At 42.6% G+C, this 26,006-nt stretch overlaps 1 protein-coding gene across 3 annotated transcripts; it reads left to right on the top strand.

Annotated features, from left to right (window-relative positions):
- Nucleotides 1-201: 201 nt before the first annotated feature.
- pltp (phospholipid transfer protein) lies at nucleotides 202-26,006 on the top strand. 3 transcript variants are annotated; one of them, XM_061728136.1, is made up of 16 exons: nucleotides 202-321; nucleotides 10,482-10,611; nucleotides 11,849-11,948; nucleotides 12,043-12,171; nucleotides 14,191-14,346; nucleotides 15,126-15,189; nucleotides 15,979-16,134; nucleotides 16,791-16,967; nucleotides 17,757-17,816; nucleotides 19,381-19,545; nucleotides 19,629-19,696; nucleotides 22,646-22,688; nucleotides 22,786-22,849; nucleotides 23,131-23,207; nucleotides 23,302-23,433; nucleotides 25,558-26,006. In XM_061728136.1, exons 2-15 carry the CDS (start codon nucleotides 10,503-10,505, stop codon nucleotides 23,410-23,412), a joined length of 1,479 nt encoding a protein of 492 aa, XP_061584120.1. In that variant the 5' UTR covers nucleotides 202-321; nucleotides 10,482-10,502; the 3' UTR covers nucleotides 23,413-23,433; nucleotides 25,558-26,006. The 3 variants fall into 3 exon arrangements, with proteins under 3 accessions (XP_061584120.1, XP_061584121.1, XP_061584119.1); XM_061728137.1 differs by lacking the exon at nucleotides 202-321 and adding an exon at nucleotides 376-406; XM_061728135.1 differs by lacking the exon at nucleotides 202-321 and adding an exon at nucleotides 5,332-5,457.

The raw sequence follows: 26,006 nt of genomic DNA on the forward strand, positions 1-26,006 counted from the left end.
GGAGGATAAAGAGGAGGAGGAGGAGGATAAAGAGGAGGAGGAGGAGGAGGAGGAGGAGGAGGAGGAGGAGGATAGAGAGGAGGAGGAGGATAAAGAGGAGGAGGAGGAGGAGGAGGATAGAGAGGAGGAGGAGGAGGAGGAGGAGGAGGATAGAGAGGAGGAGGAGGAGTCAATCTCCCGGGGGATAAAAGTCTGCACAGAGGGAGAGATGCCCAGACTGGAGACTACGAAAGAGAAGAAGCAACAGTGACCCAGTAACCCCAGCGCAGAACGAGGGATCAGAGCTCCTCCTCCTCCTCCTCCTCCTCTTCCTCCTGATCGGTGAGTTTCATCGCTCACACATTCAGAGGAAGGTTCAAACAGCCGAGACAGACAGAATAGGTAAACAGCGTGTCACCATGGACAGGTGAGTGTAGCTTCACTTCTGTTTTATTTATCAGAGCTGTTGTTCACACTTTAATTCAATTCAATTCAATTTTATTTATATAGCGTCTAATACAACAGAGTTGTCTCTAGACGCTTTACAGAGACCCATACCCAGAACATGACCCCCGAGCAGTTATTACATAAACAATGGCAGGTAAAAACTCCCCTAGTGGGAGAAAAACCTTAAGCCAAACAGTGGCAAGGAAAAACTCCCCTTTAGGAGGGAAGAAACCTTTAAGCGGGTCATTAGATTTTTGACTACAAAAAACTCCTGGATTAATATTTGGACACTTGGTTGATGGTTTGGGAGAAGCCAGCAGCCTCTCTGACCTCCATCAGGTCTGACTCTGGTGATGGAGACAAGTCTCTGCTCAGACAGATGTCCCCACGCAGCCAGACATCAGCTTCTTCCAGTTGGGTTCCATCCAGCAGGGTTGGAGGAAATAAAAAACAGCCTCAGAATGTTCCGACTTTATTTCAGTGTAATCAAATGAGGACGTGTCCTTTTATTTCTGGATTAACACTGGATGTGGAGGCAGAGCCTGCATCTTTGGGCCCTCGGTATCCGCAGAAGCACTGTGACTCTGAAAAACTGTGGATGTAGAAAACAGTGGATGAAACATGAGGTCACGGGACTCAGGGGTTTCTGAACATCGGTTTTGAAGCCTCTTTGTCTGCGTACGGGTCACTGGGACATGCTGACTGCATATCCACTCAAGTTTAGCCTTGCTCCCTTCAGATGAACCCCTCCAAAATACAGGACTGTCTCAGAAAATTAGAACATTGTGATAAAGTCCCTTTTATTTTCTGTAATGCAAAAATGTCATACATTCTGGATTCATTACAAATCAACTGAAATATTGCAAGCCTTTTATTATTTTAATATTGCTGGCTTACAGCTTAGGAAAACTCAAATATCCTATCTCAAAAAAATAGAATATTCTGGAAATCTTAATCTTAAACTGTAAGCCATAATCAGCTATATTAAAATAATAAAAGGCTTGCAATATTTCAGTTGATTTGTAATGAATCCAGAATGTATGACATTTTTGTTTTTTTAATTGCATTACAGAAAATAAAGAACTCTATCACAATATTCTAATTTTCTGAGACAGTCCTGTATCTGCAGAGCTGCCATCAGACAGCGGGATATTGAATTGAATTTAAAATTTTATTTCGAACATGAAACAGTAGTGAATACAAAACAAAACAATAATAATCAATAATATATAAATGTAAATAAGTTGGTAGAGCGTTGGCCCATCAACCTGAAGGTCAGTGGTTCCAACCCTAGTTCCTCCTGTGTCCACCAAAGTGTCCTTGGGCAAGACACTGAATCCCCCGGTTGCTCCCGGTTGTCAGGCCAGCGCCGTTGTGTGGCAGCTCTGCTGACAACCAGGATGGGTGAATGTCTACTGTGCAGAAGTTTAAAATTAGGGGTGTTGTTTTTTGATTGATGGCGGGCATAGCCAATTTGTACTTAAACTTCTTAGCACGGAGCTCTTGATCGACTTGACTTCTGACTGTGAAAAAAGACCCAATGGAGTCTAGCATTCTTATTTCAAAGATAATCTGGGTATTTGTGTTGTTAACTGTACCAAGAAACTGCGCCAGCTGGTTTTTGTGTGAAGCAGCTATCTACAGCCCTGTGTGAAACAAGTTCTTGTTTTACAGTCAATGTCCCCAGCAGAATCCTCAATGAGCTGATGCAGTGATGATTTCTGATTTCACCATTAAAATGACAAAAAAGGAGGTCCCTCTGCAGACGTCTACAGCCAGTTCTTCCACTCTTAGCAGAGCCAGCTGTGATGAATCCTTGAAGGACTTCAGTCTCTTTTAGCATGGCCTTGTTGAGGATCCTGCTAGATTGGATTCTCATTTTAACTCTGACACGACTCATTTCAAATGTTGTTTCAATGGCATCAGAAACGAGGATGGATTGACAGATCTGATCTAAAGCTAGTTAGCATCGTAAATCAGTGTGAGCTATGAGCTAACGCAAGCTGAAAATGCTAACTGTCGATAACTGAACTAAGCTGGGTGTTAAGCGTTTTAAACCTGCATGCTCGTTGATATGAGAATCATCCTTGGACTGTCGTCCAGATCCTAGATGTCACTTCTCGATGGGGTCCTGTCGGCCATTGCTGCTCCCAGTTCTTGGAGTGTAAGTCCTGTGTCCCTGGAGATTGTGTCAGGATAAGTATGAGGCCTGGTTCCTCTGGATGATTGGGGGAGCCGCCATGTTGGATATTACTTGATCCGTAGCACGGTAGCAATGACCTGCAGAGATTGCTCTACGGCGTGCTACAGTTGTTAATGGTGGTAGTTCACCATAGATCTGCTCCTTGGTTGGATGAGCTTACCAGTTTACCATAGATCTGCTCCTTGGTTGGATGAGTTTTCCAGGAGATGTTTCTGACACATATGAGGAGTCTTGTGTATGTGCCGTTGAGCCGGTCTTGTAGTTCCTTCTTCATAGTCCAGGTCTCTGCACCAGATAATAGGATCTTTCAACACAGGCCCTGAAGAAAGAAACCTTGATGGAGGTTGAAGTTCCTGACTGCCAGACTCTGAGGAGTTTGTTGCAAGCGTTCCAGGCTTGTCCCTTTCTGGCAAGAAAGTCTTTTCTGCTGTCAGCCACATATGAACCCAGATATTTAAAATCCTTGACTTCTTTGATGTGTGATCCCTCCCGTGATGTAATACTTGGGTGGTTGGAGTCCTCATTCATCAGCATGCATTCTGTTTTCTTCTAGTTCAACTTGAGTTCGACTTTGGTTTCTTCAAATGCGATGAGCAGGGTCTGGGCAGATGTTGTGTGCTCTGCGGTCAGGGCGACATCGTCCGCATAGTCCAGGTCGGTCAGATATTTCTCGCTTTGACGACCAGGTCTTCTTCCAAACATGAGTCCATCGGACTCATGTTTGGAAGAAGATTTGAGAGAGAAGACAGTTAGAAATGAAGACAAACAAGTTCTACTGTAATGTTTTTTCTAATTGGAGTCAAAGAAAACTTACACATGGACTTTTCAGTTCGGCAGACAACCTGCCATGGAAGGCTGGATCAAGAATGTGCATTATAGTTTTCTGATTGAAATGATTACAATACAATTGTCTAAAATGGGACCGTGGTTTAGACTTAGCCCTCACTTCGTTGGGGTGATTGGTCCCCATCACTCAGGTGTCTTTGTCTTCTTTTGCTCCCCAAACATTGTGGATTTGGCCTTGTACTAAAGAAACCGCTCTGGGCTGTCTCCCCTTCGTCGCGGTTTTCTTGAGCTACAGGACCTACTGCAAGTGATTAAGAGTTAACCTATGTGAGCCTTCATATGATACAGATTTTGCCTGCATGTGAGCAAGGTCACACATCCCAACTGTTTGGGCCTTTTTAATCTATGTTTTAGTTCTCAGTAAGTCCTGCAAAGGATAACATATATGTCCAACAGTGTGCTGCAACAAGCTTCCAGGCCTGTTCATTTGGAACATGGTTCCATGCAGTACGAGCGGGAAAAGAGATTTCACAAGTAATCTTCAGAAAACCTCTGGTGTGATGTCAGTTTGTTCAATTCTTCTGACACAATCTATGATTTAGACAGAAATAGCTCTGCTTTCCAGATCTGTATGCTGTTGTGAAATTATTTCAATCTCCCCCGTCTCTTTCATCACTTGAAGTAGAGCAGACTAACCTGGAGATGTCAGAAGACACAGGAAAAAGAAAACACTCTAAAAATACCTCAGACTTGTTGTGAAAGACACAATTATGGTGATATTTACCATACAAATTCCCTCAGATCTCTGTAAAGAGGCTCTTCTGGTTCCTGGAGAATCTTTATTAACCTTTGTGGTCAGCAGTTGCCACAGCAGCAGCTGAAAGCTGATTGGCTCTTGCCACTGAGCTTTAATTAAACACACAGATTACAGGTTGGGCGTGTTTGCCCCTGTGTGGTATATTGGTGGGGATTTTGTTTTTTCAAAGGCTGTTTGAAGCTTCAGACCTGATGATTAGAGTGTGTGGGTTTCATATGAACATCTGGCTTTATGGGTGTAACCGAACAAAGTTTCCTCTGCATGTAAAACCTTCTTTAAATATTTTTGGTGTGTGTGCTGGGAGAAAAGCTGCAGCACTCGTAGGAAAGTTCTTCCCTGAACTATGACTCATAGGCCTCCAGACCACAGAACAACCTCCGCTTTGCCACCTCTCTGAAAACTGCACTTCCATGAATGATTATTAGGGCTGAAACAAAAAAGTGAGTCAATACTAATGAACCTCCATGTAAAAATGCCCAGCTTTACAGCAGAAATAAACATACAATGAACAATAAACTGGTACAGAAACAGTTTTGGTATCTATAGCTATATTGCACATCAATGACAACTGTATGGGGTTGAATTTTTATGTTCCTCATACGGTAGAATCAAATAAAGTTACACATTAATGCATAGCCCTATACTACTGCTACTGTCATTTAGCAGACGCTTTCATCCAAAGTGACTTACAAGTGCTTGTCAGACTGCTGTGAGTCCAGTTGGACGCAGGTGCTGCCATGCTAGTGCTAAATGTATCTTTTTGTTCTCTTCCCACCCAAAACAAGAGTCTCTTTATTCAGCAAAACTTGAATGGGTAATTGTTTGGTAGCCAGAAGCAGAGCTTTGAACTTGATGCTGCAACTGGAAGCCAGTGCAGGGAGATTAGCAGCGGAGTGACATGAGCTCTCTTGGGTTGGTTGAAGACCAGACGTGCTGCTGCATTCTGGGTAATCTGCAGAGGTTTAACTGCGCAGCAGGAAGACCGACCAACAAGGAATTACAGTAGTCAATGCGTGACATGACTAGAGCCAGAACCAAGAGCTGTGTCGTATGTTCTGTCAGGTAGGGTCGGATTGTCCTGATGTTGTAGAGAGAGAAATGGCTAGACCTGGAAACCGAGGCAACATGCTCATTAAAGGTCAGCTGTCTGTCTAAAATGACACCAAGATTCCTAGCAGAAGACGTGGGCACAAGTGTGGTGGAATCCAGCTGCTTATCTGAGGAGGTAAGGAATGACTGGCTGGACAGACAATGAGCTCAGTTTTGGACCGATTTAGCTGAAGGTGACGGTCCTTCATCCATGCAGAGATATCAGAAAGACAGGCCGATATTCACATTGAGACAGCAGTGTCGCCAGGGGGGAAGGAAAGGAAGAGCTGGGTGTCATCAGCATAGCAGTGGTAGGAGAAGCCATGAGAGCTGATGATTTCACCTAGTGAAGTGGTGTATAGTGAAAAGAGAAGAGGGCCAAGCACTGATCCCTGTGGCACCCCTGTTGCCAGCTCATGCAGTCTGGACACTCGTCCTTGCCATGATATTCTGAAGGATCTTTCTGCGAGGTAAGACATGAACCACAGGAGGACAGATCCTGAAATGCCAAGCTTTGAGAGTGTGGAGAGGAGGATGTGGTGGTTGACCGTGTCAAAGGCAGCAGACAGGTCCAGCAGTATGAGGACTGAGGACAGACCAGCAGATCTGGCAGCCCGTAGTGACTCAGTAAATGACAGAAGAGCAGTTTGAGTTGAGTGGCCCTGCCTAAAGCCAGACTGATGTCCTGCCATTGTTTATGTAATATGTGCTCGGGGGTCATGTTCTGGATCTCTGGAAAGCGTCTAGAGACGACATCTGTTGTATTAGACGCTATACAAATAAAATTGAATTGAATTGATGTGGGTCATATGGGCAGTTGTCATGAAGGAACTGTGAGACCTGACTGAAGACGGCTCGTTCTATAATTTTAGACATGAATGGGAGCAGTGACACCGGCCGGTAGTTTTCAGCCTGGACAAGGTTGAGTGTGGGATTTTCCAGCAGTGGGGTGACTTGAGCTTGTTTGAAGACAGAGGGAAAGATGCCAGATTTAAGAGAGGAGTTGATAATGTGGGTTATTGCCGGTTTGACTGTCGGTAAAATGTTCTGCAGGATGTTGGTAGGAACAGGATCAAGAGGACAGGTCGTTGGTTTTGAGCCGACTAGAAGTTTAGAGACTTCGTCCTCGTTTAGAGACCAGAAGGAGCAGAGAGAGGAACCAGTTGCCGGTTGAAGTGGGCTGAGGTGGACAGGCTCTGAGAATCGGTTACTGATAGTAGCAACCTTTTCAGTAAAGTAGGACGCAAACCTTTCTGCAGACAACCCAGTAAGAGGTTGGGCAGGTGGTGGAGAGAGAAAAGAGTTAAACGCCATCAACAGTTGTCGGGAGTTGGGAGCATTTTGGATTTGTTCTGATAAAAGGATACCTTGGCAGCCTTTAAGCTGTATGTGAAAAATGAAAGTTTTTGTCAGTACTTAGACAAGTCAGTGCGCCACTTTCTTTCTGCTGCCCTAAGTCCAGCTCTGTGGCCCCTCAGAACCTCCGTGAGCCATGGACTGGGAGGTTTCTGTCCAGCTGGTTTGGACACCAGAGGACAGAGTTCATCCAGAGAGGAGGTGAGTGAGGAGCAAAGTGTTTTTCTGTAGGCTCATTAACAGACGTGTGGAAAAGTCTGAGAGGGAAGGGAGGTCAGAGCAGACCTCATCAGACAGCTGTGTAGATCATACGTTTCTGCGGTAGGAAACCATCTTTGGAGTCGGGTGAGTGACATGAAGAAGGGAGATGGAAAATGTAACCAGGAAGTGGTCATAGAGGTGCAGTGTTGTGACACACACATCAGCTTTAGTGCAGTTTCTGGTCAGCACCAGGTCAAGGATGTTCCCAGCTTTGTGTGTTGGTGGAGTCTGGACCAGTGGAAGATTGAAAGAGTGGATGAGAGCCAGAAACTCATTTGCCTGTGTTTTGCCAGAGAGTGTCAGAGATGAACTCATCTATGTTGCCTCCTGGAGGGCGGTATATGACCAGGATGTAAGCAGTGAAGGGCTTAGAGATCTTTACTGCGTGATATTCGAGTGATGAGGAGCTAGCAATGGGACAGATGGATTTGAAGGTCCACTTTTTGGACACTATCGCTGTACCACCTCCTCGTCCAGCAGAACGAGGTGTTTGAGTGAATTCTGCATCTACGGATAGAGCTGCTGGTGTAGCCGTGTTTTCTGGCTCCAAGTCTTCATATAGATATAAAACAAGATGATCAGAAAAGTCCAAAAAGGGAGGGTGTTGTTTAAAAAAAAAGAAATAAAAAGAATGTGTATTATTTCAGGGATGAAAGGGGTAGTATGTGGTGTATGATGAACTGTAGTTTTTTTCCCTACTCAGGCAAGTTGACAGCCAGCGCCACAGATTTAGTACAGATAGAAAGTATGATTAGTTATGGACATGGTTTTATGAATGACAGCTGAATTAACGTTTATATTGGCAAACTACTTCTGCAGGATGTGATGTGGGCATCCACCCGGTCTTTAAACATGAGTCATGGAGCTGATGCCCCCCAACTCAACCTGATTCAAAAACCAGGAAATAAACAGAACTAATAAGATGAAGTCATTGTTGACACAGTTTTATCTGTGCAATTGTACAGCACTTTTGTCAACTCCTTGTTTTAAATGTGCTATAGAAATATATTTACACTTTAATGACTTGACAACATCTGAAATGAGGAATGAGGAGTCAAAAAAAAAAAAACTTATTTGTGATTGAAAAGGGTTTTTGTTGTAAATTTAATTACTGTTGAATTTGTTTTGTGACATTGTGAAATTGGGACTTTTCTGTCACATGTTTGAAGTCATATATTCATATACTGGGGATGTTTTAATAATAGTTTAGTTTGGTGTGCTCTAGCAAATTCGCACTGAAGTGAGCTTATTCTTCTCCTGCAAATTTGGGAGATCAAAAACTCACCATCTAGAGTTGGCAGGGTCCTACTATGCCTCTGTGCTAGTTCAGTTATCCTTAGTAAACTGTATGTCCACCATATGTTATTGTTCAAGCTCAACTTGAATTTGAACTATTGACTCACAAAGAACACTGTCTTCTGTAAGGGAGTAATTAGTTTTACAATGTAAGCCCCCCAAACAGAATACTGTGTAGAATAACCAAAGAGACAGATACTGGAAAGATTTCTGAACTGAAAGTAGAAACCCTTCAGTTTATGTCAAGTTGTTTTGGGTGGGTAGCATCATGTAGGATGTGATAGCTCAGAATAAAAGCTGCTAGTGTTTCCGGCTCTTTTTAACTTTTTTTTTTTTTAAGTCAGCCCAAAGACTGATCGTGGTGGTGTGAACTGGAGTTGAAAACATCTCTCAAACTGGGATGTCCATGTGAACAGGCTCAACTTGAACTGCAATGACCCCTTGTTTCATAACCCCTCTTGCCACCCCGGAGCCTCCTGACCCTGTTCCTGTTTTTCTCTTCAGAGCAAAGTCAAACAGGAAGTGCATCTCCGACTGTGGACTTCTGGGTACAGGTCTAACGATGCAGTTTGTTTGGTCACCTGATTTTAAATCAACACTGTTCTAAGACCTGAGCTGTGTATGTTTCCGTGGTGTTTGGAGTCATTGACGTACCGAGGCAAAGCAAGTCTATTTGTAGAGCACAGTTCAACAACAAGGTGATTCAAAGTGCTTTACAGAGACATTAAAACATCATCACATAGCAGAAAATCCCCGAGATGGCTGTTGGGATGAACTAAAGCAGTTGGTTCTCAAACTCTGGTACGTGTACCACCACCGATATGCTGGCTCCATCTGGTGGGAAATGGTGGAATGCCAGAGGTTTTATTTTCCGACATTGTACCAGCTCTGTCAGCACCCTGTAGTCACTGAGGCTCATAACATGAAATCTTCATAAATCTGTTAGTTGATCTACATATAAATTCAATTCAATTCAATTTTATTTATATAGCGTCTAATACAACTAAAGTTGTCTCCAGACGCTTTCGAGAGGTCCAGAACATGAACATGAACATAAATATAAACCCCCGAGCAATTATTACAAAAACAATGGCAGGTAAAAACTCCCATAGTGGGAGAAAAGCCTTAAGCCAACAGTGGCAAGAAAAACTCCCCTTTAGGAGGGAAGAAACCTGGACCAGGACCTGGATCATAAGGGGGGACCCTCCTGCCGAGGGCCAGACTGGGGGGTGGTCGGGGACGTCAACAGCACACAGCAGGCAGGTGGAAGCAGCAACGGGATGACCGGGGGTGTGGACCGCAGGCAGGTGGAAGCAGCAGCAGGATGACCGGGGGTGTGGACCGCAGGCAGGTGGAAGCAGCAGCAGGATGACCGGGGGTGGGGACCACAGGCAGGTGGAAGCAGCAGCGGGATGACCGGGGGTGGGGACCGCAGGCAGGTGGAAGCAGCAGCGGGATGACCGGGGGTGGGGACCGCAGGCCAGCACACAGCTCCCGAAGCTCCGGCCCAATCAGCAAGCCTCAGGTTGGGGTTCAGGGTCGGGGAAAGGTTGAGAAGGGGCAGGGCCAGGGAGAGGAGTCTTGACGGACAAATCTCTCCCCCGCCTGACCGGGCCGTTACCCTGCCCCTCTCACTCCCACGCTGCAGGTTCAGGTGTTGTGCATTCAGAGATGCTCTTCGCCACCGGCAGAGGATGCTGCAACATGTACAAAAGAGAAAAAAGAGAGAAAACAGCTGGTTCAATACAAGCTTCCCCTGTAGGATGGCTGATCCAAGATGCCTCCAAGCCCAACGATGTCTCTGGACACAAATTTATGTATCTTAAAGCTGCAGTCGGGAGCGTCCCAAACTATGTAGGGGTTGTCTTGAATGTGCACAACACTGTGTGATTGACATTTGCCAAACACGCCCCCTCGCTGTGATTGGAGGAGCTCCAATGGGAGCGGTGGAAACTTGTAAACTACGTTCCAAGCTGCAGGTTGTACCAAAGGAGCGGATTTGTTTCTCAATTGATCTAGTTTATGTAATATCTCAAAATAGTGGTACTTTCCGCCAATATGACCAAAATACACTTTACAACTGCAACCATAGCAAGTGAAATGAATTTGACCAGAAAAAACAGGAACTACGGTATCTTGGTTACTGCCTGAAAAAGAAATACAAAGCTTCTGAACGAACTGACAGGTAATGAAAATAATCCAGAATCTCATGAATTATCTTAAAACTCTTCTCCTTCTGTGTTTCAGCCCTGTGTGCGCTTGTTCAAGATGACTACCGGTCTGTCGTTTTTCCTCTTCCTGTCTTTGGTGTCCAACATGGCCACTGCTGAGACTCCTGGTTGTAAAATCCGTATCACTGACAAAGGACTGGATATGTGTAAGTATAGATATCTGGACGGGTTACTAAATTTTGCAGATGACTGTAGTCTCTTCAGCACACTTTGGAGTAGAGAGAAGATATTTGGGCTCCTAGCCTGTCTTCAAATCCAGACCCCATGCCAGACGGAAATGACCCACCAAAACCAGTTTGATCTAAAGCCCAAAACTGCAGATTTAGGGCCAGTCCCAATCCCCCCCTAGTCCTACTTTTCAGCCATATCCCTAAATTTTGCGCGTTCCCGTGAGGGTAGTGGTGTCCCAATTCCTCTTTGCATGTAGGGGTAGACATGGACATAACGAGGGGTAGGGAATATGAATCTAACCCTTCACAGCGAGGGATTTCAGATGCTGACTTCGCGACGGAGGGCTAGAGAAAATTTCCCAGAAGGCTTTACGTCATCATTTGCAGACTGAATCAAACAAAAAAACATGGCGGACATTTCTTATTTTTTTGTGAATAAAATCAATATTTTGAGTTAGTTTCTGCATAAAAATGTGTTTTGATTACATTTCTAGCAAGAAATATATATTTTACTTTCATAATATTCACTCAGTGAATGTACATAATCACTCGCTTGCCCGTTGTTGCGAAGTCTTTTCAGATCTCGCCATAATAAAGGCTGATTTACGTTGTAGGCTCTGCATCAATTTAACGCGGAACCATAAATCAGCTCCCGAGCTGCCGGCTCTTCTCATCCCACGAAAACATCGGAGCAAATTTCGTAACAGGCGTTATTTGGATAAACTGAGCCCAGGTTGGGAATCTTAACAGTTACTTTTACGCCTGAAAAAATATTAAAACTTAATAAAGTGGCATATTAACAGTGCTACAGCTGAAATTAAAACAGCTTTTATCTCTGGGCTTCCTGATATGGTGTGACGTATGTGCAAACGTAACTACGCAGTCGCTTACGTACCTGAACATAAACCACGCAGTGACGTAGCAAGTGGTGTCCCCATCCCTAGGGAAGATTACAAGGGCCCTACGCCTGTGGCTTCATTTTTAGGGCTAGTGATAGTGAGTGAGGGCTAGTGGTAGAAAGTAGGGGGTGTATTGGGACTGGCCCTTAAACAGACTCCTGCGTAGGGTCCCCAAAACACGTTAACTAACTAACTAACCCTGCCAGCAACAGGTTATCAGTTTGGCACCGAGGACCCTGTACACTGTGTTGTATCTGAAGTTTACGTTCACAGTGGTCATGTGTTAATTCAGAGTTTGTGTCTTGTGTTTTCAGTGAAGGCTGAGACTCAGAAGTTTGTGGAAGAAGAGCTCAGTAACATCAGCATGCCAGAAATGGAGGGCAAAGATGGACGATTCCAGTACACCATCACTGAGTATGCAGATGATACTAAAAGTATTTAAGTAGTGTAGTATTGACCATCTGACATGAGTGTTAATACGTTACAACTCTGTTTGCTCTGTTGTTAGTGTGAAGATTACCGAGCTGAATCTGACCCATGTGGACCTGCGGTTTATCCCAGACCTTGGTTTGTTGTTCGACGTTCAGGACTCATCAATCTCGCTGAGTTTTCATCGACGAATCCTCTACTGGTTCTTGTTAGTTCTCCTGCAAACCCTCACAGAACACTGAAGTTATTTGCAGTACTCCACTGCATAGCAACATACAGTCATGTGAAAAAGTTGATGGGCAGCTGAGGACAGCTGTGTTGTTGTGGCCATAGTTTTCAACTATATTAAACACAGAAACACATTAACATATACTAACAAGGGGCTAATGTCCAACAATCAAAGCTCAAGGCAGAGGAAAGGGGGAAGAAGAGGAAGAGGAAACTCCTACCGCGTTCATTTCTGACCAATTAGAGAACAGTTGGTTCGCGCTTGGCATTTGTTAACAGCTTTGAACCGCTACAGACAGTTGCCTTGTGAACACAAACGCCACAAACGAAAAACTGAACAACTATCGATTTAGCCCCAGAATCAAAACAAAACAAACGGGCCACAGGTCTGAAAGCTCCCTTAGGTTCCCTAAATGTTAGCCACCTTCATGTTACCATTAGAATGATTTTGCAGACACACTTAGGGCCAGTCCCAATCCCCCCCTAGTCCTACTTTTCAGCACTACCCCTAAATTTTGCACGTTCCCGTGAGGGTAGTGGTGTCCCAATTCCTCTTTGCATGTAGGGCTAGTGGGGATAACAAGGGGTAGGGGGAATTAATGTGGCCCTTCAGAGCGAGGGATTTCAGATACTGACTCACCGACCGAGGGCTAGAGAAAATTTCCCAGAATGCTTTACGTCATCATTTGCAGACTGAATCAACCAAAAACATTGGCGGACATTTCTCATTTTTTTGTGAATAAAATCAATATTTTGAGTTAGTTTCTGCATAAAAATGCGTTTTGATTACATTTCTAGTGAGAAATATATATTTTACTTTCATAATATTCACTGAGTGAATGTACATAATCACTCGCTTGCCCGTTGTTGTGAAGTTTTTTCGGATCTCGCCAGAATAAAGGCTGATTTATGGTTCCGCTTTACACCAACGCAGAGCCTATGGCGTAGGTTACGCGGCGACGCGCGCCGTAGGCCGTACCCTACGCCGTAGGCTCTGCATCGATTTAACGCAGAACCATAATTCAGGCTTAATGTGAAGCTGCTACGTTTTCAACCTGATCTCACAAAAATCCATGAAATGCCCAGGACATGGCTTACGTACTCGACCGTAATCCACGCAGTGACGTAGCAAGTGGTGTCCCAATCCCTAGGGAAGATTACAAAGCCCTACCGCTGTGGCTTCATTTTGAGGGCTAGTGGTAGAAAGTAGGGTGAACATTGGGATTGGCCCTTGGAAGGATCTGTGGGTGAGCCTGCTCCACCTGTGGGTGAGGGCTGCTAGATGAGCTGGCTGAAGGATGGCGAGGCAGACAGCCGCTAGCCCCCATCAGCTAGCCGCTAGCCGCTAGCTCATCGGCTTCAGCTCTGGCTAAACCATCTTCTTCCCATTCAACATTGACAAAAGAGACAACTAGCGTGACTCAGAGTTGGTACAAAATAAAAATAGAAACGAAAGATTTGATAAAACTAAATAAAAACTTACATTTAACAATGAAAAACTAATTGAAATGAAACAGAATCACAATTGACTTCATTTTCATTTTGGGCCTTATTAAAAAAAATAGTTTTCTGCTTCATTTTTCTAATTAATTATTTTTCTCTACTTCGAATTACTCAAAATAAAGAATAAAGGACTTTTGTATTGTACAGCATTGTTGATCTTTCAGCCTATAATTATTTTTAATCTTTAAATCAATACTTAAAAAATTAGAACTAAGACTAAAACAAAACTAAAACTAACCATTTTTTCTAAACTAAAACTACTGATACACTTGTTAAACTGACTAAAACTGAAATAATCAAACAAACTGAAGCACTTAATAAAAATAACAACTGTTAAAAAATTGTTACAAACTCTTATAACTCTGATTCAGACCTGCTTTTTCTTTCATGTTTGATAGTTTTGAATGTAGTAGCTCTGCAAAAGATGGAGTGTAAACGGCGACATAGAAGTGTCCAGTGGTCATCAGGGGAGATGTTTAATGAAGTTTCTTCTCAGTTATGACACAGGACACATCGATGCCTCGGCTGAAGGAGTGAACATCAACACGGCCGTGGGCCTGAGCAGGGACGACGAAGGTCGACTGAAGATCAATAACATCACCTGTGATGCCAGAATCGGCAAAATGAGGGCTGCGTTCAGCGGGACACTCGGGTAAAATACACGGGTTTGGTGATCAGTAAATGCTAACCTTTGATAATCAATCGGGATGCTCTCATCTGATTTTCAAGTGACAATACAATATATATATATATATATATATATATATATATATATATATATATATATATATATATATATATATTCTATAGCCATATATAAAATGTAATGCTATGTTAAATTTTATATATATCTCCTATAGCCACGTTTCTGATATACGGATATACAGTGTCTGTAATTAGTAGCAGTATTTTTGTATTGAGACATAAGTTTAAGTTGAAGGGATATTTGATTACTTTTTGGAAGTTTTGTGTAGTTCTCAGTCTCACATCACTTCTTTAAGGAAAAATCTGCGTGGTATCAGATCAGTATAGGATGCCAGATCGGTATCAGGTGTTGATGTGGTATCAAGTACTAATCCAATATCAGGTACTGGGTTCGTTTCAGTACCGGATAGATATCAAATATCAGACTGGTATTGGCATCAGATCAGTAAGAGGTATCAGACTAGTAATAGATCATTATTATACATAGAAATGGTATCTAATCAGTGTCAGGTATCAGATCGGTATACAACTTCCACGCATCAGTTTGGGAATAGGGACTGAACAAATAGTATCAGTGCATTCTTTAATCATCATCAAGGATCATCCTCACCGGATAAATCACATTAATCCAGTTGGAGAGGATAACATTTGTAGAACCGTCATTATAAATGTGTCAGGTTTCTCTGCAGTGTGGTGTGAACCAGTCAGGACTGTCTGTTCTTTCAGGAGAGTGTACGACTTCCTGGCCAGATTTCTAACAACAGGGATGCGCTTCTACCTCAACCAACGGGTAAGCTGTCTGTTTCTGATTGTCTTTTCTAGTGATAGATAGAGAAAAGTGTGTCTGAAAGAGCCATTCATTCCAGTCGTTACAACAATCGACCCCTTAAACTGGAACTCGTTTGACCCATCTGAAGAGAGTGATTTACAAAAAAAAATGTATCATCCAACATTTTTTAATCTTGACATGTTTCTCTCATCAAAATGCAACACATCAGTCTCTCATGAACAGGGATCGTCAACCCGTGGCTCTAGAGCCTCATGCAGCTCTTTAGCGCCGCCCTAGTGGCTCCTGGAGTTTTTTCAAAAATGTTTTTTTTCTTCTTTTTTTCCTTTTTTTCTTCTTTTCTTTTTTCCTTTTCTTTCTCTTTTTTTCTTTTTTTTCTCTTTTTTTTCTTTTTTCTTTTTTTCCTTCTTTTTTTCCTTTTTCTTCTTTTCTTCCTTTTTCTCTCTTTTTTCTTCCTTTTTCCTGTCTTTTTAATCTTGACATTTCAACTTTTTTCTCGGAATTTAAACTTTTTCTCTACATTTCGACTTTTTTCTCGAAGTGCATAATGAAAAAAAAAAAATCTTCCCCCAGTTATAAATAATATAGAAACATGCAGCATGTGTTGCCTTCATTCTAAAGCTTATACAAGACTTTTCATTTTTTGCGGCTCCAGACATATTCGTTTTTTGTGTTTTTGGTCCAATATGGCTCTTTCAACATTTTGGGTTGCCGACCGCTGCTCTTGAACAACAACATCAGTTTATCGGTGGCAAAAACATGAGGAATTCAAGTTGCCTCTGTCTTTTTCAGATCTGCCCGGCTCTAGATAACGCTGCTCTCGTTCATGTTAACTCGTTGCTGAAGACAATCCCTGTGAGGACAGAGGTGGATTCCTATATTGGGATTGATTATTCCCTGATCGACGATCCTGTGGTGACGCCCCGGAGCCTGGACATGAACTTCAGGGTCAGACTCTTCCAGATCATGGACATTATTTACGTAGACGCCCCATCGAGTGGTTTTGCCCGCTGCTGCAAATTAAACATTTTTCAAATAACAAAATAACATATTTGAACCATTTTTCAGACAATAAAATAACATTTGAACAATTTTTCAGACAATAAAAGAACTGAAAAAATCATAAAAATGGTTCAAATATGTTAATTTGTTAGTTGAAAAATTTGAAATATGTTTATGTAAAATATGCTTTGTTGATGAGAAAATATGTTTCTCTATTTTTCTTATTTTTGTGAAGAGGGATATAGTTTTTCGGCACTACCTTGCTCTCTATAGCTGATATAACATGAATTACTCCTAAGTGGGATCAATAAAGTTCTTATTTTTGCCATCTGAGAAAATTAAATATATTATATTTGGTGCCTAACTGTTTCCCAAGTATATTAGTGCGTGTGTGAATGAATAAATGAGACGTAAAACGTAAATGTCTTTGTAGAAAGGCGCTTTATGAAAATAATCCAATCCCATATGGCGGCGTCATTGACGTACGGCTCAGCACTCGATGGGGCGGATACGTTTTTATGTCTATGGTTCAGATGACCTGAGTGGATCTCACGGGATTGTGGACCGGTATTGGTAACAGTGTGCTGTTTCTTTGTCCGTAGGGCATGTTCTTCGACCTGGCTCATGAGAACATCCACCAGTCCAACTACGCCGTGGAGCCGGTCATCAGAGAGTACGACCGCATGGTTTATCTGGCCCTGTCTGAGTTCTTCTTTGACAGTGGGATGTTCTCGTATTACTCTGCTGGAGTCTTCCAAATGCACATCGCCAATGAAAAGGTGAAGTAGCTCTGAGTCACCAAACAATGCCACACCAATGCTCTGCTTGAGTCAAAGGTAAAAAAAAAAGCATCTAAAGGCAACTTACTGAATGATCGCAGATGTCTTAAAGGGGTAAAAAAGGGATGAGAGAAAAACAGAGCAGGGTGCCCCGCTGGTAATTCTTATTTTTACCCTTTTTTTTTTTAATGTGTCAAATTTTAAGCCTGGCTTCTAATAACTTTTGAATGTGTTTTATTCTGCTTATATAACCGTATTAACCAATTCCTGACTGGGTTATTAGCTATATGTGTTTACGGTTGATGAAACTTTGTCAGTCAGACGTGGAAGGAGTAACGTTAGTCCGAGCTGGAACGTTACAATCTCCAGCTTTAGGCTTCGTTATTGTCACTAATTTATCCATCAGGTCTAACTAGCGTTAAATATGAGATAGCCAAGTCAATTTTGCAGTTTTCTTTTCTTAAACAGCTAGCTAGCTAGTTTTTCCGCTCTAAAGTTGACATTAGTCACATGACTCATGTCATGGGAATTATGTAGATTTATTTAATTTATGTAGAGTTGTAGACTAAATAGTTATCATCAAAAGGTAGGACAAACAAATTATCTGAGTTATCTAAGTTTATGTGTTCCATATTTTCAATGAAAACCTTTACAGCCTGAACCAGCAGAGTAGCAAGAACGACATGAATCCAAAACCAGCCTTTGAACAACAACATCATCATATTATTCATCAGAAGTGAACTTCATCCATCTGAACTGGTTCTGCTTTTCTTGGCGTTGTCTTTTTAGATGCCAAAAGATATGGAAATGTTGTTAAGAACCACCTACTTTGGAGCCATTATGATGATGGTGAGCAGAAGCAGGTGATGCACTCACACAGTACAAGTACCATGGGAAGACAGGACTGGCAGAGTGGGGACTTAGTGGAGACACAGTTTTCAGAGAAGTGAAAACACAACATTGACATAAGACGCAATGGAGACAATAAAGGCACAACGGTTACGGTTAAGATACATGATAGAGGGTTTGCATTGACGTCACTTCCCCACTGGACCAGCCCCCTTACTCACACTGAGTGGCAAAAACAGCTGCAACTAGTGGAGAAGACGGGATAACAGCTGATTATCAGCTTAAATTAAAGTCAGTTGGACTTGACAGTGACCCGTACAGTTACCCCAAGAACCAGTGGTCCATGGACATTAATATTTGGTACAGTTACCCCAGAACCAGTGGTCCATGGACATTAATATTAGGTACAGTTACCAAGAACCAGTGGTCCATGGACATTAATATTTGGTACAGTTACCAAGAACCAGTGGTCCATGGACATTAATATTTGGTACAGTTACCAAGAACCAGTGGTCCATGGACATTAATATTTGGTACAGTTACCAAGAACCAGTAGTCCATGGACTTTAATATTTGGTACAGTTACCCCAAGAACCAGTGCTCCATGGACATTAATATTTGGTACAGTTACCAAGAACCAGTGGTCCATGGACATTAATATTTGGTACAGTTACCAAGAACCAGTGGTCCATGGACTTTAATATTTGGTACAGTTACCCCAAGAACCAGTGGTCCATGGACATTAATATTTGGTACAGTTACCAAGAACCAGTGGTCCATGGACTTTAATATTTGGTACAGTTACCCCAAGAACCAGTGCTCCATGGACATTAATATTTGGTACAAAAGTCTTGACGCTTGGTCCGACTTCAAGGCAGGATTTGTTGTAGAAATTAAAGTGATGAGGACACCGAACTTTATGATTTGACCGTTTAACGTTAACTACCCAAAAATCCAACATTACCTGATACAAAATGGGAACCACAAATCCACGTTTCGGTGTCTGGAATCCAGTTGTTTCTGTGAATTGCAGCGATCCATTTGTCTCTCTTAAGATTATTTTTCGTCAGTCTGTAAAACGATAACTCCGATTTCTTGCTAAATCTATGAGTCCAGTCGATCGCACAACAGCTCTTTCCCATTTTAGATGTTTTCCAGTTGCTCAAACTGAAAGTTTAAGCTGACACTCAGTCTTTCTGACACTCAGTCTTTCTGACACTCAGTGGTTGTAACCCGCTGTGAAGTGGCATCGGTGTCGTCATGCGCATTCCCTCTATAGACTGAAAGGACACAGTATAATGGTAAAAACATGAGCAAGTTAATTGAGACACAGTAGAGACTGTAAAGACAAACGGGATGCAGTAATCACGGAGTGAAGAGTAAATGCAGAATAGAGACACAGCAGAGACGGTGAAGACAGTAAAGACACTGTTGAGACAGTGAAATCACAGTCAAATACAGCAGAGTTAGTAAAGACACAGCAGAGACACACCACTGCATGTACACGTTACAACTCTGTGTGGTACTTGAAGCTATCAGTCTGGTCCATTGTCGTTCTGACCAGAACCCAGCTCTGGTGGAGGCTCCGCTGTCTCTGCATCTGGCCGTCACCTCGCCACCAAAAACCTCCATCAAAACCTCCGGAGCAACCGTCTCCATGACGGCCTTCGTCAAGGTGATGGTGCTGCCTCCAGGCCAAGCTCCGGTCCAGCTCACCAGCATGACCATGGTAACCTGCACGCACGCACTCAACCCACGCTCCGATTAGTTTAAACACTGCTCAGCAAACATGGGTTTTTCCTCCTTCTGCAGGAATCAAAGTTTAATGCCAAAGTTTCCATGAGGGGAAAACGTTTGGCTGTCCATGCTGACCTACGCAGGTACACATTTTACTTTGGTCTTTACCTCATAACTACTTATTTATTCCCAAACGACACACACTTGTTAATTAAACTGATTTATTCATTAGCCCTATTATTCCTATAATTACGCTGATAAATCAAATTACATTATAGTTTATGCAAATGAAGTTTAGTAAGGATTTAATATTACCAATTTGCCTACACAACATGTTTTTGGAAACCTACGAAAGAGTACAAGGGCCATGCAGGAGAAAAAATATTTGAGAGGGGAAGATTTTTTTTATTGTGCACTTCGAGAAAAAAGTCGAAATGTCGAGAAAATAGTCGAAATGTTGAGATTAAAGGAGCCGTCGGTAAGAAATGTCCAAAACTGGTACTGCAGTCACTTTCAAAATATTGTTGAGCGGCGTGTACCCTCCCCCTCCTCCCCCCGACCAGAGGTCGCCAGGTAGGCTGCAGAATGCAGCAGGAACGTAGGCTGCCATGGCTGCGATAATTAGAGCCGAGCTGGCAACCCAGATGCCGAAACAATACTGACTTGGTGATTGGGAGATAGGTGGAGGGTGGAGCTTCAGAAACAATACTGACTTGGTGATTGGGAGATAGGTGGAGGGTGGAGCTTCAGAAACAATACTGACTTGGTGATTGGGAGATAGGTGGAGGGTGGAGCTTCAGAAACAATACTGACTTGGTGATTGGGAGATAGGTGGAGGGTGGAGCTTCAGAAACAATACTGACTTGGTGATTGGGAGATAGGTGGAGGGTGGAGCTTCAGAAACAATACTGACTTGGTGATTGGGAGATAGGTGGAGGGTGGAGCTTCAGAAACAATACTGACTTGGTGATTGGGAGATAGGTGGAGGGTGGAGCTTCAGGCCAAAACAAAAAATGACAACATAAACATCAGTTGAGGGCTGCAACTCCTCTTTTTAAACTGGAATATCCTGGCTTGAGTGCTGTTGTCAGTGATATAAGTATTTGAAATGAACATGATTTTTAAATGTCTGTTGACATATCAGGGTCATTTTATGATTCGTTTTATTATTGCTCTTACATACAGCTCCTTTAATGTTGACATACAATTTCGAGAAAAAAGTTGAAATGTCAAGATTAATTTTGAAATACAATTTCAAGAATAAAGTCAAAAGTTTGTGAATAAAGTCGAAATTTCGCCTTTTTTCTCAACATTTCAAGCAGCATAGAAATCTATGTGAAAGACTAGAAGGTGAGGACTGAAAAGGTGAAAGACAAGTCCTGTAGCTCCAAAGAAGTGTGTATACTGTAGGTGTCAAATGGCCTTGTGTTGTAGGTTTTAAAGACGTTTTTGTTCACATCTGAAAGAATTCTTTAGATGTAACCAATTAAGTTTGAGGATTATGTGAAGCGTTTGGGACAGTCAAGACATATTAAATCAGGTTATTTCAAAGGACCCACCCATCTGTTATGGGGATCTTACGGGTCTTTGTAAGCTCCTTCCTGGGTTTTGTTAGGCTCTTTTGATAACGCATGCATTGTTTCAATAGGTCGTTAAATGAATTTATTGTGGGCGACTGGGTTCTTAGCTGCGACAGCGATGAAGGCTGCGTTGGCCCCGGGCTACCTGCTGGGCCCCGGGCTACCTGCTGGGCCCCAACGCAAGCCACCTTTGCCCTGTGACCTTTCCAGGCTCAGCCAGACCTGGACGTGCTGGTCTGTTAGTGCAATTAACAGGATAACAAGCAAAATTATCTTAAAAGATAGAATTACAATGTTCATTTAGTTTTTTTTCATACCTCTGAAGATACAAAGCACTACAATGCAAAAACTCAAAATCTTAACAAGAATATTTGTCTTATTTCTAGTTAAAATGTCTAATTTTTAGCCAAAAAATCTCATTACACTTAAAACAAGACTCATCACTGGAAAAAACAACAATTTTCACCTGTTTCAAGTAGATTTTCACTTAAAATAAGTAGAAAAATCTGCAAGTGGAACAAGATTTTTTTTGCTTGTAATGAGAAGATAAATCTTGTTCCACTGGCAGATTTTCCTACTTATTTCAAGTGAAATTTTACTTGAAAAAGGTGAAAATTGTCAAATTTTTCTGGTGATGACTCTTGTTTTAAGTGTAATGAGATTTTTTGACTAAAAATTAGACATTTTAACTAGAAATAAGACAAATATTCCTGGTAAGATTTTGAGTTTTGTAGTGTAAGTAGGTAAAGTGATAAAAGCAACAGCTGTCACTCATAAAGTCACACCCTGAAATGGGCTTATACTTTTAGGCAAGACAAGGCAAGTTTATTTGTAGAGCACATTAACACAAGGTAATTCAAAGTGCTTTACATCAACATTAAAAGCGGCAAGACACATTAAACCTAAATAACAAATAAAATGAAATAAAATGATAAGAAAATAGGTAAAATAATAAAAAGCACAAGTTGTTTAAAAGTAAGGGCAGTAGAGTACAGCAGGTACATCTCATTCTTAAAATGGCAAGAATTACGTTTCTATAAGGTCAAAACGTACAAAGACCGGGTCAAATACAGGATTACTAAAGTAATCTGTAACAATTCGTACGGTGAATTAAACCAATTTGACAATTCTACGTCACAATGCCTGCATTTAGGCTCATCCATAACTTCATGCGGTTTTCAAAAAGTATTTAATTTAAGAGTACGCTTAAATAACAAATAAAATGATAAGAAAAGAGGTAAAATAATAAAAAGCACAAGTTGTTAAAAAGGTTTCATTTTATTTTATCTGTGGGTTTACATACCCGTCCCACCCCTGGATGTGGAAAAACTATTTCTTTTTATATTTCACAGGTTGTAAGTAGGGTGTAAACATCAGTTAAAGCTGGGTGTAGCCCCTTGATTAAAACATCTCCTTTTATGTTTCCACAAATGCTAGATAATGAGGCTGGCCGTGATCAGTGGTCGGTACCGGCAGACTAAAACTTTTCTTAAACTTTTTTTATTGCTCCAGGTTTAAAATCTACTCCAACCAGTCAGCTTTGGAGTCTCTGGCAGTAAGTAGCATACACAACTGTCCCTTAATTCTAATCTGGCTTTATATCACTGATATTTTTTACGTTTGACTCACTGCCCCATGTGTCCGTTCCTCAGCTGATCCCCCTGCAGGCTCCTCTGAAGACCATGCTGCAGATGTCCGTGGTTCCCCTCATCAACAGTAAGAATCTATTCAAGTAGTAAGGAATAATTAAAGCTGCAAGCAGAGATGAACGGCCCTCCACCCTTGTGCACGTTCAGGCTGCAGTGGAAGCGCTCAGTGATGCCACTGAGCTTGTACCCAACTAAGTTAGCCATCTTTTCCCCGCATGCTGCACAGTCCGAGGGCTAAAGGCGAGCTCTGATAAACAGTTGACTTTTCACAGCAGCGTTGTGGCGTTTCCTCATGAAAGTGAAAACCCTCACGTGAGCCCGCCGTGACAGCAGTCTCTCTGTTCTCAGACTGGACAAAGAAGGGAGTCCGCATCCCGCTGGCTGATGGGATGGACTTTGTCGAGGAGGTGGTTGAATATCACAACGTGAGTATGTCCACAGAGACAACAGTCATTATGCAGGTTTATAGAGTCAGAGACGTCGTAGAAATGACCCGCCGGGCTGTGTTGGTCTCTGCAGGGCTTCATTGTGATTGGAGCAAACCTTCACTTCAATAAAGGACTGAGGGAGATGATGGCGGGAAGCAGCGAGTCAAACAACAGCACTGAAACCAGCAACAACACTGTCTGAATGTTTATTTGAGGACACAAAGTGAGCACCTCCTATTCTAATCTTAGGGTTTTTGTACAAAAACATAGGAAAAAAATCACCTGAGCATAATGGGTCTAATAGACAAATACAACCTCAGATTAAGAGCAAATGATAATAAAAATGAAGCTAAAAAAGAACAAAGACCAAATCATCTGGGCAATCCTAAGCACCACCTTGTTTCCCTTGTTTCAAATGTTTCAGTAGCGACTTATCAAACGAGGGTGTCAGAGCTCCAGCAGACTCAACCCTGACTCGCATAGCAAGCTGCACTGCAAAACCTCAAAATCTTACCAGGAATATTTGTCTTATTTCTAGTTAATTTTCTATTTCTATTTTCTAGTTATAGTCTCATTTTTAGTCAAAAAATCTCATTACACTTAAAACAAGAGTCATTACCAGAAAAATAACTTATTTGACAATGTTCACCTGTTTCAAGTAAATTTTCACTTGAACTAAGTAGAAAAATCTGCCAGTGGAACAAGATTTATCTTCTCATTACAAGCAAAAAACTACTTGAAACAGGTGAAAATTGTTGTTTTTTCCAGTGATGAGTCTTGTTTTAAGTGTAATGAGATTTTTCCTTCAGACTTCCTTCACCCCAGACACTTCCTCCAGCTCTTCCTCCATTTCTTCCGGGGGGAGTCAGAGATGTTCCCAGGCCAGCCCAGCGTGTCCTGGGTCTTCCCCGGGGTCTCCTCCCGGAGGGACATGCCTGGAACACCTCCCTAGGGAGGAGGCACATGCCTGGAACTCCTCCCTAGGGAGGAGGGACATGCCTGGAACACCTCCCTAGGGAGGAGGGACATGCCTGGAACTCCTCCTTAGGGAGGAGGGACATGCCTGGAACACCTCCCTAGGGAGGAGGGACATGCCTGGAACACCTCCCTAGGGAGGAGGGACATGCCTGGAACACCTCCCTAGGGAGGAGGGACATGCCTGGAACACCTCCCTAGGGAGGATCCAGGAGGATCCGGTACAGATGTCCAAGCCACCTCAGCTGACTCCTCTCAATGTGAAGGAGCAGCGGCTCGACTCCGAGCTCCTCCCGGGTGACCGAACTCCTCACCCCATCTCTAAGGGAGCGTCCAGCCACCCTGCGGAGGAAACTCATCTCTAAGGGAGCGTCCAGCCACCCTGCGGAGGAAACTCATCTCTAAGGGAGAGTCCAGCCACCCTGCGGAGGAAACTCATCTCTAAGGGAGCGTCCAGCCACCCTGCGGAGGAAACTCATCTCGGCCGCTTGTATCCGCGATCTTGTCCTTTTCGGTCACTACCCAAAGTTCATGACCATAGGTGAGGGTGGGAGCGTAGATTGACCGGTAAATCGAGAGCTTCATCTTTCGACTCAGCTCCCTCTTCACCACGACGGTCCGGTACATCGACCGCATAACTGCGGACACTGCACCGATCCGTCTGTGAATCTCCCGCTCCATCATTCCCTCACTCGTGAACAAGACCCTGAGATACTTGAACTCCTCCACCTGAGGCAGGACTTCTCCACCCACCCGGAGAAGGCACGCCACCCTTTCCTGATGGAGAACCATGGCCTCGGTTTTGGAGGTGCTGATTCTCATCCCTGCCGCGTCGCACTCGGCCTCAAACCGCCCCAGCACATGCTGAAGGTCCCGGTCCGATGAAGCCAACAGGACAACATCATCTGCAAAAAGCAGAGATGAAATCCTGTGGTTCCCAAACCGATCCCCTCCGGCCCCTGGCTGCGCCTAGAAATCCTGTCCATAAAAATTATGAACAGGACCTAAGCAAGCAGCAGAAGTGATTACAAGATCTGCCTGAGTCCAAAATTTCTTTGCAACCCTGTCAGAGACTGATAAAGTTATACATGAAACGTCATTAGGTTATTCCTGCTAAAGGAGAATCTAAAGACTGTTGCATCAGGGATAAATAGTATTACACACATGATTTTATTTTTCTCTTTGGCTTAATTAATAAAAAGATAATAATCACATGTTTTTGTCAGTCAGACGTTCTATTTGCTTAGTCCTAAAACCCATTATAATCAGATGATTTTTAATGTGCTTTTACACAATAAAACAAGGTTACTATATGAAATGGCACTATATTTTTTACATAACTGTATTGTATCTTTGATGTGTCAATAATCAGATGGGGAGAGTTTTTCATCCACCAACATCTCTGTGTAGCTGTACACGATCTGTACAGCTGGACGTCAACAATGGAAAGTAGTGATGTCTAACCTAACGCCTTGAATGGATCCGATTCCTTCCAGGTTGGTATCCAATCAGATCCCTTGACTCCATCTGGATATACAAACATAAAGATCCTGCTGGTGAACCTGGAGCCCACTAACTCAACTACACATTAATGTGTCCCACGTTGTTTTATCTGTGGCAAAAAGAGTGTAATGAAGCCGTATGTCTTTGCTTTTAAAAAGGTTGTTTAAATAGTTTTAATGTGCTTTTTTGCTTTATTTTCAAAGGCAAATGTAAAGACAGACTCTTGTTTTGGGAAAATGTCAATGCTTTAAAAATATCATTTACATTATTTATATATTAGATGTTGTGACTTGTGGAATAAATATATACTTTTTCTGT

The sequence above is a fragment of the Cololabis saira genome, chromosome 8 (assembly GCF_033807715.1).
Source record: "Cololabis saira isolate AMF1-May2022 chromosome 8, fColSai1.1, whole genome shotgun sequence".
In the NCBI taxonomy this organism is placed as follows: domain Eukaryota; kingdom Metazoa; phylum Chordata; class Actinopteri; order Beloniformes; family Belonidae; genus Cololabis; species Cololabis saira.

Bases quoted from the DNA above. Each gene is read 5' to 3' on its own strand.
- pltp (XM_061728135.1), top strand. From the start codon at position 5,389: ATGACACCAAGATTCCTAGCAGAAGACGTGGGCACAAGTGTGGTGGAA. The intron at 5,458-10,481 runs GTAAGGAATGAC...TCTGTGTTTCAG, and splicing joins CCAGCTGCTTATCTGAGGAG to CCCTGTGTGCGCTTGTTCAA. The intron at 19,697-22,645 runs GTACACATTTTA...TTATTGCTCCAG, and splicing joins GTCCATGCTGACCTACGCAG to GTTTAAAATCTACTCCAACC.